Source organism: Pseudonaja textilis, chromosome 5 (genome assembly GCF_049901715.1).
Source record: "Pseudonaja textilis isolate UNSWEBS1 chromosome 5, rPseTex1.2, whole genome shotgun sequence".
NCBI classification, from domain to species: Eukaryota; Metazoa; Chordata; class Lepidosauria; order Squamata; family Elapidae; genus Pseudonaja; species Pseudonaja textilis.
This window is the reverse complement of record NC_141994.1, coordinates 67,531,462-67,543,413: the sequence shown is the minus strand read 5'-3', so window position 1 is coordinate 67,543,413 and position 11,952 is coordinate 67,531,462. Positions and strand designations below refer to the sequence as shown.

The 11,952-nt window shown below is 42.0% G+C and overlaps 1 protein-coding gene across 1 annotated transcript in view; it reads right to left on the bottom strand.

The window, feature by feature from the left end:
- Positions 1-3,310: 3,310 nt before the first annotated feature.
- The window catches only part of LOC113442032 (sulfotransferase 1C2-like), a 32,019-nt gene continuing 23,377 nt past the window's right edge, over positions 3,311-11,952 (bottom strand). Inside the window, exons 2-6 of the mRNA XM_087935613.1 lie at positions 10,650-10,863; positions 8,906-9,032; positions 6,517-6,611; positions 4,408-4,594; positions 3,311-4,120 (exon numbers count right to left, since the gene is read on the bottom strand). Of these exons, the coding sequence (XP_087791739.1) occupies positions 4,002-4,120; positions 4,408-4,594; positions 6,517-6,611; positions 8,906-9,032; positions 10,650-10,863 (742 nt within the window). The 3' untranslated portion in view covers positions 3,311-4,001. The remainder of the gene's footprint in view (positions 4,121-4,407; positions 4,595-6,516; positions 6,612-8,905; positions 9,033-10,649; positions 10,864-11,952) is intronic.

Here is an 11,952-nt window from a genome sequence, read left to right as displayed (position 1 = left end):
GCGCTTATGCACGCCCCCTACAGGCCTCTTAGGAAAGAGGTGAGGTCAATAGTTAGACAGTCTAAGGTTAAAGTTTTTGGGGTTTGGGGAAGAAACTACAGAGTCAGGTAGAGTATTCCAGACATTGACCACTCTGTTGCTCTGTCAATCTTCAACAGCATTAGGCTCTTCTCCAGTGAGTCCTTCCTTTATTTATTTATGAGTCCTTCATCTACTTTAATGAGGGCTTTTTGGGTGGGGCGGGAGAGGACAAGCCCCCCAGTATGACTAGTGTTTGTGCCACAACCAGGAAAGTAAAAATAATGGAATGTGTTGCTTTGTCTTTTGTGTAGAATAATCCCATACATGCCCATCCATCTGTGTCTGAATAAGGGGGAAAAAAAAAACATAGGCCTGCCATTCTATTTGACTGCTAGATGGCGCTAAAAAGTAGCTTAAAGTTTTGTGAAGAAACAGAGCTGAGCCAGGTTTTGTGCAATTTTCATCATCTGCCCTTTAGCAGGCCCAGGTCATTCTTGACTTTAGTTTATCTGCAAGGAAAAAAAAAAAGCGTCGTCTGAGATTGATCATGGAGTCCTAATGGACAATCACTTAAATAGGAGCCAGCAGTGTGCTGCAACTGCCAAAAAAGCCGACGTGAGTGGCCTTATCAGAGGGATAGAACTGAGATCATGTGAAAGGTTAATACCATTTTAGAATCCCTGGGTAAGACCACGCTTGGAATATTGCATCCCGTTTTGGTCGTCATAATATTAAAAAGTTGTTGAGGCTCTAAAAATTGTCCAGAGAAGAGCAATAAAATTGATTAGGAGCAGGGGTGGGATTCAAAAATTTTAGCCACCGGTTCCCTGCCCGGTGGCTGGATGGGTGTGGCCATGGTGGATGTGGATTAGTTGGCCTCCTGCACTGTGGGGGTTGGGGCATTTTCACCCTCCCCGGGTTCTGGAGGCTTTCCTTGAGCCTCCAGGAGGGCAAAAATGGCTTCCCCCGGGCTCCGGAAGACCCCCAGAGGCTGGAAACAAGCCCATTTCCAGACTTCCGGAAATCCCAGGAGGCCCATTTTTCACCCTCCCTGGGCCCCGTGCGCCCCCTGCACTTACCTGGGATCCAAAACGGGCTGCAAGGAGACTCCTGGGGGGGCCAACTGGTCCTCGGAACTATTGGTTCACCGAACCTGACATTAAATTAACATCTGGTTCGTGCGAACCGGTCCGAACCAGCTGGTTAGGAAACTGGAGGCTGATATGAAGAATGGTTTCAGGAATGGGGCATGTCTAATTTAATGAAAAGAAGGAGTCGGGGTGACTCGGTAGCAATGTTCCAATATCTAAGGGGCTGCCACAAAGAAGAGGGGTGTGTTTAACCTATTCTCCAAAGCAAAGGATGGAAACTAACCAAGGAGGGGTCCAACTTAGGACTAAAGAGACATTTCCTGACAGTGAGAACTATCGGTCAGTGGAACGGCTTGTCTCCAGAAGTTACGGGTGCTCCAACACTGGAGACTTTAAAGAAGAGATTAGACAACCATTTGTCTGAATGATGTAGTATCTCCTGTCTGAGTGAGAGTTTCAACTAGAAGACCTCCAAGCAGGGGTGGGATTCAAATGTTTTAACAACCGGTTCTGTGGGCGTGGCTTAGTTGGTGGGTGTGGCTTGGTGGTCATGTGACTGGGTGGACACGGCTTGGTGGTCATGTGACTGGCTGGGCGTGGCCAACTCAACATCACTCGCATCGAGGCACGCATCTCCTCCCTTGGCCTCTTTGTGACTGTGGGGATGCTGCAACAGTCATAAGTGTGAAAAATGGTCATAAGTCACTTTTTTCAGTGCCATTGTAACTTTGAATGGTCACTGAACACAAGCAAAGTACCAGCAAAGGAGGGGGAAAAAACTCCAGAGAAGTTCCTGAGACAGGAAGTCTAGTCCTGCCAAGAATGTAATAAGGGTTAACGGAGAGGCAGTTTCTGTAAGCAACACCAGAATGTTTCCTTCCTGCCTTCCTTACAGGATTAGGCCCGTAATTTCTTCTAACAACCAGTTCTCTGAACTGCTTAGAATGTTAACAACTGGTTCTAGTGAATAGGTGCGAACTGGTAGAATCCCACCCCTGCCTCCAAGGTCCCTTCCAACTCTTTATTCTGTTATTGATGGTTGGGTGTCTTATCTGTCCCTAAGAATGGAGCACCATCATTTCAGGGAGCTGTGTGAGGTGTGTCTTTTCCTTTGAATTAGCCCTGACCCGTCTAGTCTATCAGTCTGCTCTTCAGGGTGACCAACCAACAGCACAAGGAAGCCCCCTGGTTTCCCAGCAGATGGCCTTCAGAGGCAGCCCCACTGCCATGAAGACCAAAAGTCCCATATCCCACAGCTTGGTCTCACTCTTTCTACAATCAGCCAATCACCTTGTCTTATGGCACAAATCCGAAATTTAATTACGTGCCATGTTAAAAAGAAATCCTTTGGTCTGTTCTAATTCTTTCAAGATTCAATTTTATTTACCAAGAAGGAGATTGTGGAATGGAATGGAATAACAGAGTTGGCAGGGACTTTATAGGTCTTCTAATCCAACCCGCTCCTTAGGCAAGATGCCCTATACCATTTCGGACAAAGCGTTGTCCAATCTCTTCATTAAAAACTCCCAGTGTTGGAGAACCAACAACTTTTGGAGGCAAGTTGTTCCACTGATTAATTGCTCTAACTGTCAGGAAATTTCTCCTTAGTTCTAAGTTGCTTCTCTCCTTGATTAGTTTCCATCCATTATTTCTTGTCCTGCCTTCAGGTGCTTTGGAGAATAGCTTGACTTCCCCTTTTTGGTGGCGTTGAATATTGAATCAAATTATCTTCAAAGGAGAATCTGAATCTCATATTAAACCCAGAGGTCATCATGCAACACTACTATTAGGAACCCCGCCTCAAAAAATGTTAACAATTACAACATGTTAAGAAAACTTAAAGCTCATATTAAAGCCAGAGGTTTACAATTAACAATTACAACACGTTGGCCTTGATTTGTGCTGTCAAATAGGCATACATTTTACTCATTGCAAGAATGACATTGATTTTGTGCACAATCGAACAAGTGAATTTTTCAGGGAACGACGATGAGAGTTGTACAATAGTAGAAAATTGTACTTATAGTATTTTCAGCTCTCGATCTCTAGAAATTTTTTTTAAGAGGTTGCTGGACAGCAGTCTCTTAAAGGTGACTCCAACCTTGGCAACTTTAAAATGGGTGGACTTCAACTCCCAGAATTCCTCAGCCACCAGACTGGCAGGGGAATTCTGGGAGTTGAAGTGCGCACGTTGTAAACTTGCTGAGGTTGGAAAACATTGATTTAATTGAATTTCCTGCACAGAGAGAGAGTTGGACTAAAGATCCTTGAAGGTCCTTTCACTGTTCATTTATTCATTGTTCATTAAATAGTACACTTCTGATTCAATGAGCTATTTCTACAAATCTATAAATCTCTGGGAAAAGGAAGTGCACGAGGGGAGAACAAGTGTGTCTCTGTCACTGAACTTCCTCATCAGAAAAGCAAAACAAAAGTCTTGAATTTCCCTCGCAGAGATTATCAACACCCCATCATCACAATGTTTTTGCCTGTTTCAGGCCTATAGTGGTGGTTCCTTATGTACAATAGGAAGAACAGCACTGCCTACACATAACAGGGAAGGTGTCAAGAAGCTTGTGGACTTACAGAGCCAAACTAAACCAACAGAAACAAGAAGGTAATGATCATTAAGGAGTCACAAGCAAAATACTTCAGTGAAAACTGAACCTGCGTATTTGTTAGGGTACACCGAATTGATTGTTATAAGAGATGGGATAGAAAACAGAAGTAAGGAGAACAGAATGGATCAGCTGCAATCCCCAAGAGCGGAATTTCTTCACAAATCCCTCATGTGTCTTCCTCATCTTTCTCTTTGGAAGAAAACGAGTCTATCCAATGTGAAAAATATTAGTCTTTTAAACATATTCCAATACAGGGTTTGTTTCCGGGTCAACATTCATAAACGAGATGTTTCGCCACTTCGCTGAATGTCATTTTCTTCTTAAATGTCTCTTCAAACAGCTGGTTCTGTTTTGGAGTGAAGTGATTCTTCCAGTCACCAACCGTACCTAGGAAATGATGAGACATGAGGAAGGATGTTTTTTTTCAAGTCGTTCCCATAAAAAGATCACCATATGTGTGTCTCTCAACAGGAGGCGTGAGGGGGAAAAATTGGGAAGCATTTGGAAGCACGGAAAGAGGACAGGTTTGAATAGAAAATAGAATAGAATAGAATAGAATAGAAAATAGAATAGAATAGAATAGAAAATAGAATAGAATAGAATAGAATAGAATAGAATAGAATAGAATAGAATAGAATAGAATAGAATAGAATAGAATTCTCTCTTCAAATTACCTTTTCGGAATATCAATTTCCGGTTGGAAGTGAGTACACAGACTGTATGGCTTTGATCAGAATTTTCCTTTTCTGTATTGGTTTTCATCTCATTGAAGGAAGACTTTTTGCAGATTTCATACATCTGGCTCTCAGTGGGGTTGAGCCCTAGGAAGGCACTTAATTTCTTCATCACCTTCGGGAGATCCTGAATGTGTAAATAACAGAGAAAAATGGTCTATGATTTTTGTGTTATGTGTTTATTCTCTCCCACAGAAATGGAAGGAGTAGAGTCCCTGCAGAGTTTATTCTGCTCATCTCCGTTTCAAGGCCATTGAGCCAATGCTGTCTGAAGACATTTCCCAGGTCATGCGGCCAGCATGACATCACAGAACCTTCCCAGCAAAGTGCTACATATTTATCTACTTGCATTTGCATCAGAGGTGGTTTTCAGCAGGTCCTGACCAGTTCTGGAGAACTGGTTGTGGAAATTTAAAGTAGTTTGGAGAACTGTCAAATCCCACCTCTGACTGACCCCATCTATTTTCTGCCTCCCAAGTCCTAGCTGATCGGCTGGGTCTTCTTTGGTTGCCCTGCACAGGAGAACGGAGCTGGAAAGCAGGTTAGTGGGGTGGGGAGGGAATGGGGATTTTGCAGTACCCTTCCCCCCACGAGTGGGGAGGGAATGCGGATTTTACAGCATCCTTCCTCTGGAGTGGGTTGGGAATGGATATTTTATAGTATACTTCACCTGCCATGCCAACCAAGCCACGCCCACCAAGCCACGGCCACAGAACCGCTAGTAAAAAAAATAGAATCCCACCACTGGTCAAGGATCCCTCATTTCAACCCCAAGTACTAATATTCTCCTTTATTAGTGTGAGAAAAGGTAGAAAAAGAAAAAAAAACAGAGAAACTGCAAGAGGGATTTTGATGTATTTACAAGGAGTCTGGAAAGATATTCTCATGCTGATTTCAGTCCTTTTCCATGGCTAAACAGAATGGTGTAATAGGATTTTTTCTCTAGAGGACACAATCTATTATCTTATCTTCTCCTCTAGGAACATGGAATGTAACTCACTTCACGGTGTTGTTCTCAGAATGAAACGGCGTAACCATATAGATTCCTGTTTTCTGGTAAGAAAAGATTTTATAAGTTTTTTAAAAAAAACACCAGTTTGGCCTAGTGGTTAAGGCACCAGGTTAGAACCCTGAAGACAATAAGTTCTAGTCCTGTCTGAGGCATGAAAGCCTCTGGGAGACTTTGAGTTCTAATCCTGCCTTAGCCATGAAATTCGGCTAAGTGATTTTGGGGCCAGTCACTCTCTTTGAACCCAGCCCACCTCACAGGGTTGTTGTTGTGAGGAAAATCAGAGGAGGAAGGAGTATTAAGTATGTTCGCCACTCTGAATTACTTATAAGGCTGGGTAAAAATCTAATGGAATAAATAAACAAATAGATGATAGATAGAGTGATAGATAATGATAGATATAGATGACAGATAGATATAGATGATAGGTAAACATAGATGATAGATAAGTAGATAGATGATAGATAGATGATAGATAATGATAGATGATAGGTGATAGATAGGTAGATAGATAGATAGATAGATAGATAGATAGATAGATAGATAGATAGATCCCTTAATACACACGCACACACGCATGCACACATGCATGCATACAAACACAAAATCACACACAGAGAGAAAATGAGATATAGAGGATATCCAACAACTACCATTCTGGAGATCAAAGAATCAAATTTCATAACAATTGAGTCTCTGGTTCCTAGAATGGTAGGTTTTGCACATCCCATGGATATGAATACATGCAAGACATATAAGTGTGTGTCCACTCAGGAGCAGGATGGCTATACAGTAGCAAATAAATCATGTAATTGGAACCTAAGGTAGGACTCTAACAGTCATCAATCTGACGTCCTTGCGCTGAACTACAATACCAAAATCCCCTGGCCACATGACTGTGAGATAACAACACATTAAAATGCATGGAGTTACGGGCAGCTATATTACGATCAGCAAAACGAAAAATAAGGTGCAGCGTGAAACGCTTTAGCCTCTGCTTCCTTCATCTGTTCAGAAGTAAGAAAGGGTTGCCAATTTACCTTTTTCATGTCTTCGTAGAACAAGAACAGGATGTTTTTCTCATGCAAGTGTTTTTCCCAGCTTAAAACGTGGTCAAACCAGGATCCGCAGACAACTGTTTAAAAAGAAGAAGAAAAAAGCAATGACATTTACATTACTACTTCAAGAACCAGGAAGCTGGCATTTGAAACTTCACAATAATAGATTTTTTGTTACGAAAGCTGAAGATTGAGGCAGGAATCGAAATATTCCAAGAAGTTAGATATCCAAATTACTCACTTACCCACAACCGTGGTCTTCTTTATACATCTCTGTTTAATTGTGGCTTATTGAATAAGGCAGTGTTACTCAAGTTCACACAATATGCTAAACTAAACAAACCACTTTATGGATTAGCCTAGTGTGCTTATGGCAAGTCTGAGATAATGATTTTTTTTAAAAAAATCCATATTAACCTTGATTTTATTGTATCACAATTATCCATGCCATATCATTCTAACTCCCAAAGCCTTTTATTTCTTTCATCCAAACCAAATAGCAGGCTGCAAAATTCAATTTCACATCCGGTAACCTAATCCTCCTTTTTCTTTTGCATCCTGTAACACTTTAACTCATCATTTTTTCCTTGATACACAAATTTAGATTACGCTTTTGTCACAATTTAAAACAGGCTTCAGTTGTCAAAAGAGGTAATATCTGGAACAAAAACAAAATTCTAAGCAGGATATTAATTTTTATAACATAACGTTCCCTCAGCAATTACAACTGTAGTTTCTCTCATCTTAGATTATCTTTTTTTACTTCATTCTACATCTTCATATATTTTGAATAAAATGCAATTCATATTTGTTATAATGATGCACAGATATTTTTCTTTTTTCTTTCTTTAAAGCCAGTTCTATTCCTCAATTCTGTTTCATTTTTATATTCATGTTTTTTAACATCTTCCTCTTCTATTTGTTGATCTTAAAACCTGCTAATGCACTAAATTCTTCTAGTTTCCCCATTAATGTTTCAATTCCTTTAAATCTTCGAAAACCAAGTCATCTGCAGAAGCTCTTAAACTATATTTTTTTAATCTTTACCTCCACAATTCTCTCATCCTGTCTTCTACCTCAGTTCAGTATTTCAAGAACCAAAATAAATGAGAGTGACTGAGCACCTCTGTCTTGTCCTTTTAGGTATCATACAAAACTTTCTGAAATCTCCATGAACATTTATTGATGCTTTCTCTGAAGCATAAATCAATCTTAACCATTTTATAAAGTTCTGTCCAAAATTTATACCTTCCAAAACTTTGAACATGAATGCAAATTTTCAAAGGCCTTCTCTAAGAAAATCAATGCAGCTTGCTTTTTATGATGCAGCTCCAAATATTCCAAAATATTCTTAACTATCCAAAATATCTAAGATTGCCCTTTGCCTTTTAAATTAAAACCAACATTGACCCTTGTGATTAAATTGCTAAAATGAACAGACCTATTATATAAATTGAATATTGTAACCAGAGGTGGTGTTCAGCAGGTTCTGACCAGTTCTGGAGAACTGGTAGCAGAAATGTTGAATAGTTTGGAGAACCGGCAAATCCCACCTCTGACTGGCCCCACCCCTATCTATTCCCTGCCTCCCAAGTCCCAGCTGATCAGCTGGGTCTTCTTTGGTTGCCCTGCACAGAAGAACGGAGCTGGAAAGCAGGTTAGTGGGATGGGGAGGGAATGGGATTTTGCAGTAACCTTCCCCCAGGAGTGGGGAGGGAATGGAGATTTTACAGTATCTTTCCCCTGCCATGCCCATCAAGCCATGCCCACCAAGCCTCCCCACGCCCATCAAGCCACGCCGACAGAACCGGTAGTAAAAAATTTAGAATCCCACCACTGCTTGTATCCTTCTTCCCTTCTCTTTGCTTCCTCTTCCTTCTTAAATCACAACCCCACTTCGTTTTCTTCCCTTAACATCAGTTCTACTTATTTCTTGGCTGATCTTTGGATTGTCCATTTTTTACAGCCATGTAGTAAATGAGCCTGAACATCATTGAGATAACAAAATCCTTCCACTCTTGACCTCGGCAAGGAATTCAAGCCAATTTGTGACTCGGATCTGACAGTGCAAAATAGCCAGCTCAGGTGGAAGGCAGAAGATGTTTAAGATCTGCTGAAGAGATCAGAAATTCCTCAATGGGATTATTTGGCATCTCGAGGATTTTCTTTTGTCTATTCTAAATCTAGTTCCAATCAGTTTCAGTCAAGGATCCCTTTTCCTTACAACTGGAAGAGAGAGAAAACTCATTTCCCTTGTCCATTTTCTCTATGCCATGCTTTTTAGGATGCTGTCTAGATTTGCTGTCGCTTTCCTTCCCAGGAGCAAGCGTCTTTTAATGTCTTGGCTGCAGTCCCTGACTTTAAATCTTACCATCTCCATTTAAGAACATCTCCAGGAAATTCGGCCAGGAATCTACGGTGGGAAGATTTGGATTCTCTTGATAGTAATGGAACATGGATACAGCGATATCCTTTGGATTTCGGACTATATAAATGGCCTACAAAAGAGATACAGAATGTTATAATTGGACCTCAAGAGCTGGGTTCCTCCAGAACCTTTTAAAAATCTAGCATCCACATTTATCCAACATCCTAGATTTGCTTACTTTTTAATGTGGGTTTGATGGGGGGTGGGTTTTTCAACCTGCTTGTGTTGATTAACATTAAAGTTTGTAAAAAAAAATGTACCTATTAGAACAGGGGTGTTAAACTCTAAACTGCTTAGTGGTGCTGAGATCTGGCCTGCAGGTCTAGCCTGGAAGCAGCAAAGGACCAGCCCGTGGTGCCTCTGCCAGCAAAAATGCAGCTGGGGGGGGGGGGGTTACATGCAGCCCCCCACCCCACCCCCGAGAGAGCTGCAAGAAACTGTCTCAGCTGAAAACAGGGTGCTGGGGGGGACATTGCAGTGCAACCCCCCATGCTCCGTTTTCACTGGCAGAGGGCTATCAAAACAAACTAAAAACAAAACAAAAGGAGAAATGTTTCCCCCTTTGCACTTGAGCATGCAAAAAAAGAGAGATGAAAGACAAAGAAAAAAAAGGAAAAATGGGAAGAGAGGAAGGAAGAAAGGAGAATGAAGAGGGAAGGAAAAAGAAAAGGAAGGAAGGGAAAAAGGAAGGAAGGAAGGAAGGAAGGAAGGAAGGAAGGAAGGAAGGAAGGAAGGAAGGAAGGAAGGAAGGAAAGAAAGAAGGAACAAAGGAAAGAAGGAAGGAAGGAAGGAAGGAAGGAAGGAAGGAAGGAAAGAGGGAAGGAAGGAAGGAAGAAGAAAAGAAGGAAGGAACAAAGGAAGGAAGGAAGGAAAGAAGGAAGGAACAAAGGAAAGAAGGAAAGAAGGAAGGAAGGAAAGAAAGAGGAATGAAGGAAGGAACAAAGAAAGGAACAAAGGAAGGAAGGAAAGAAGGAAGGAAAGAGGGAAGGAAGGAAAGAAAGAAGGAAGGAACAAAGGAAGGAACAAAGGAAGGATAGAAAGAAGGAAGGAAGGAAAGAGGGAATGAAGGAAGGAACAAAGGAAAGAAGGAAAGAAGGAAGGAAGGAAAGAGGGAATGAAGGAAGGAACAAAGAAAGGAACAAAGGAAGGAAGGAAAGAAGGAAGGAAAGAGGGAAGGAAGGAAAGAAAGAAGGAAGGAACAAAGGAAGGAACAAAGGAAGGATAGAAAGAAGGAAGAAAAGAAGGAAGGAAGGAACAAAGGAAGGACAGAAAGAAGGAAGGAAGAAAAGAAGGAAGGAAAGAGGGAAGGAAAGAAGGAAGGAAGGAAAGAAGGAGATTATAATGAGAGGGAGGGAGGGTCTCAGGGAAGTCCTGCCTTAGCACTTGGCCACCACAGGTGCCCCCGATATGAATCCTGTACCATGCCCACCCCAGCCACACACACGGCCTTCTGAGTTCAAACACAACCCTGATGCGACCTTCAGTGAAATTGAGTTTGACAGCCCTATATTAGAAGGGTATTTGTTATTAGGCAGTGCTGCGTTAACCCATCCAGTTTGTGGTTTGAATAAAATGTGTGATTACATTGTGTGAACCCTGGACGTGGTTTCACTCAGAGTTCAGGTTAAACCTCTTGTGTGAATGCAGTCGATCCCCTGTTCTCCCAAGATTTTAAATTAAATTTAACCTTGCAATGCTTGACCCTGAATGTTGGCGGCAGGAGGTTGCTGTCCAAGTGGGTCGGAATGATCCTTTTGCCAGAAAGGCGATCCAGTTGATCCAGTCTGGAAAGGTCTCCAAATTCAATAGGAGAGGTCAAAGCCACTTTGGATGCATAGATGTGTGTCAGGATTTCCGCCAGCCAGTGGGTTCCTAACAGGGAAGACAAAGGGAAAGAGGCACTGGATTGTCAGAGTGTCGAAACCCAGGTAGGACAGAAGGTGTGTGAAAGCAGGCTTAGAAGAAGCATACCATCTGTTGGCCAATGAGAAGAAAATAATGCAAAGGATAGACAGGTGAACATTGTAGAGGTAGATACAGAAGCATGAATTCATTGCATCACAGGTAGTCCTTGACTTAAGACCAGTCATAGTTCAAAGTTACTGAAGACCAGAGGTGGTATTCAGCAGGTTCTGATCAGTTCTGGAGAACCAGTAGCGGAAATTTTGAGTAATTTGGAGGACTGGAAAATACCACCTCTGACTGGCCCTGCCCCCATCTATTCTCTGCCTCCCGAGTCCCAGCTGATCGGCTGAGTCTTCTTTTGTTTCCCTGCACAGGAGAAAGGAGCTGGAAAGCAGGTTAGTGGGGTAGGGAGAGAATGGGGATTTTGCAATAACCTTCCCCCAAGAGTGGGGAGGGAATGGAGATTTTGCAGCAACCTTCCCCTACCATGCCCACCAAGCCACACCACACCCACCAAGCCACGTCCACAGAACCGTAGTAAAAAAAATTGTATCCCACTGTTGCTAGAGACCCCCTGAAAAGTTATGTATAATACAGTTGTGAAGTACTGACATTGTCGCCCCCACCCTCCAGGCATGTGACCACTGTAGGAGAAGGAGTGGCAGAACTTGGGGTCAGAGTTAAAAGAGGGATTAGCCTAGAATCTCTACATAGCCACAAATGCTGATGCTGATCCAGTTCTACAGAGGAATGATTGAGTCTGACATCTGCACCTCTATAACTATCTGGTTTGGTTCTGCAACCAAACAAGACAGACACAGACTTCAGTTAGAAATTCAGAAAAAAAACCAGTTTAGTTTAGTTTACTTTATTGTCATTGCACCTCGTAAAACAAAATCAAACACCATCTTCAGTGCACATCATGAGCATGAAAATAAACACAAATACACATCCTTCACCCTTCACACATTGAACCAGAAATCCCCGACACCACATCAACACGGCACTATACAGTAGAATTCAAAAGAGCTACTGCCCTGGGATAGAAGCTGTTTTTCAGACTATTTGTCCTTCTTTTTATTATT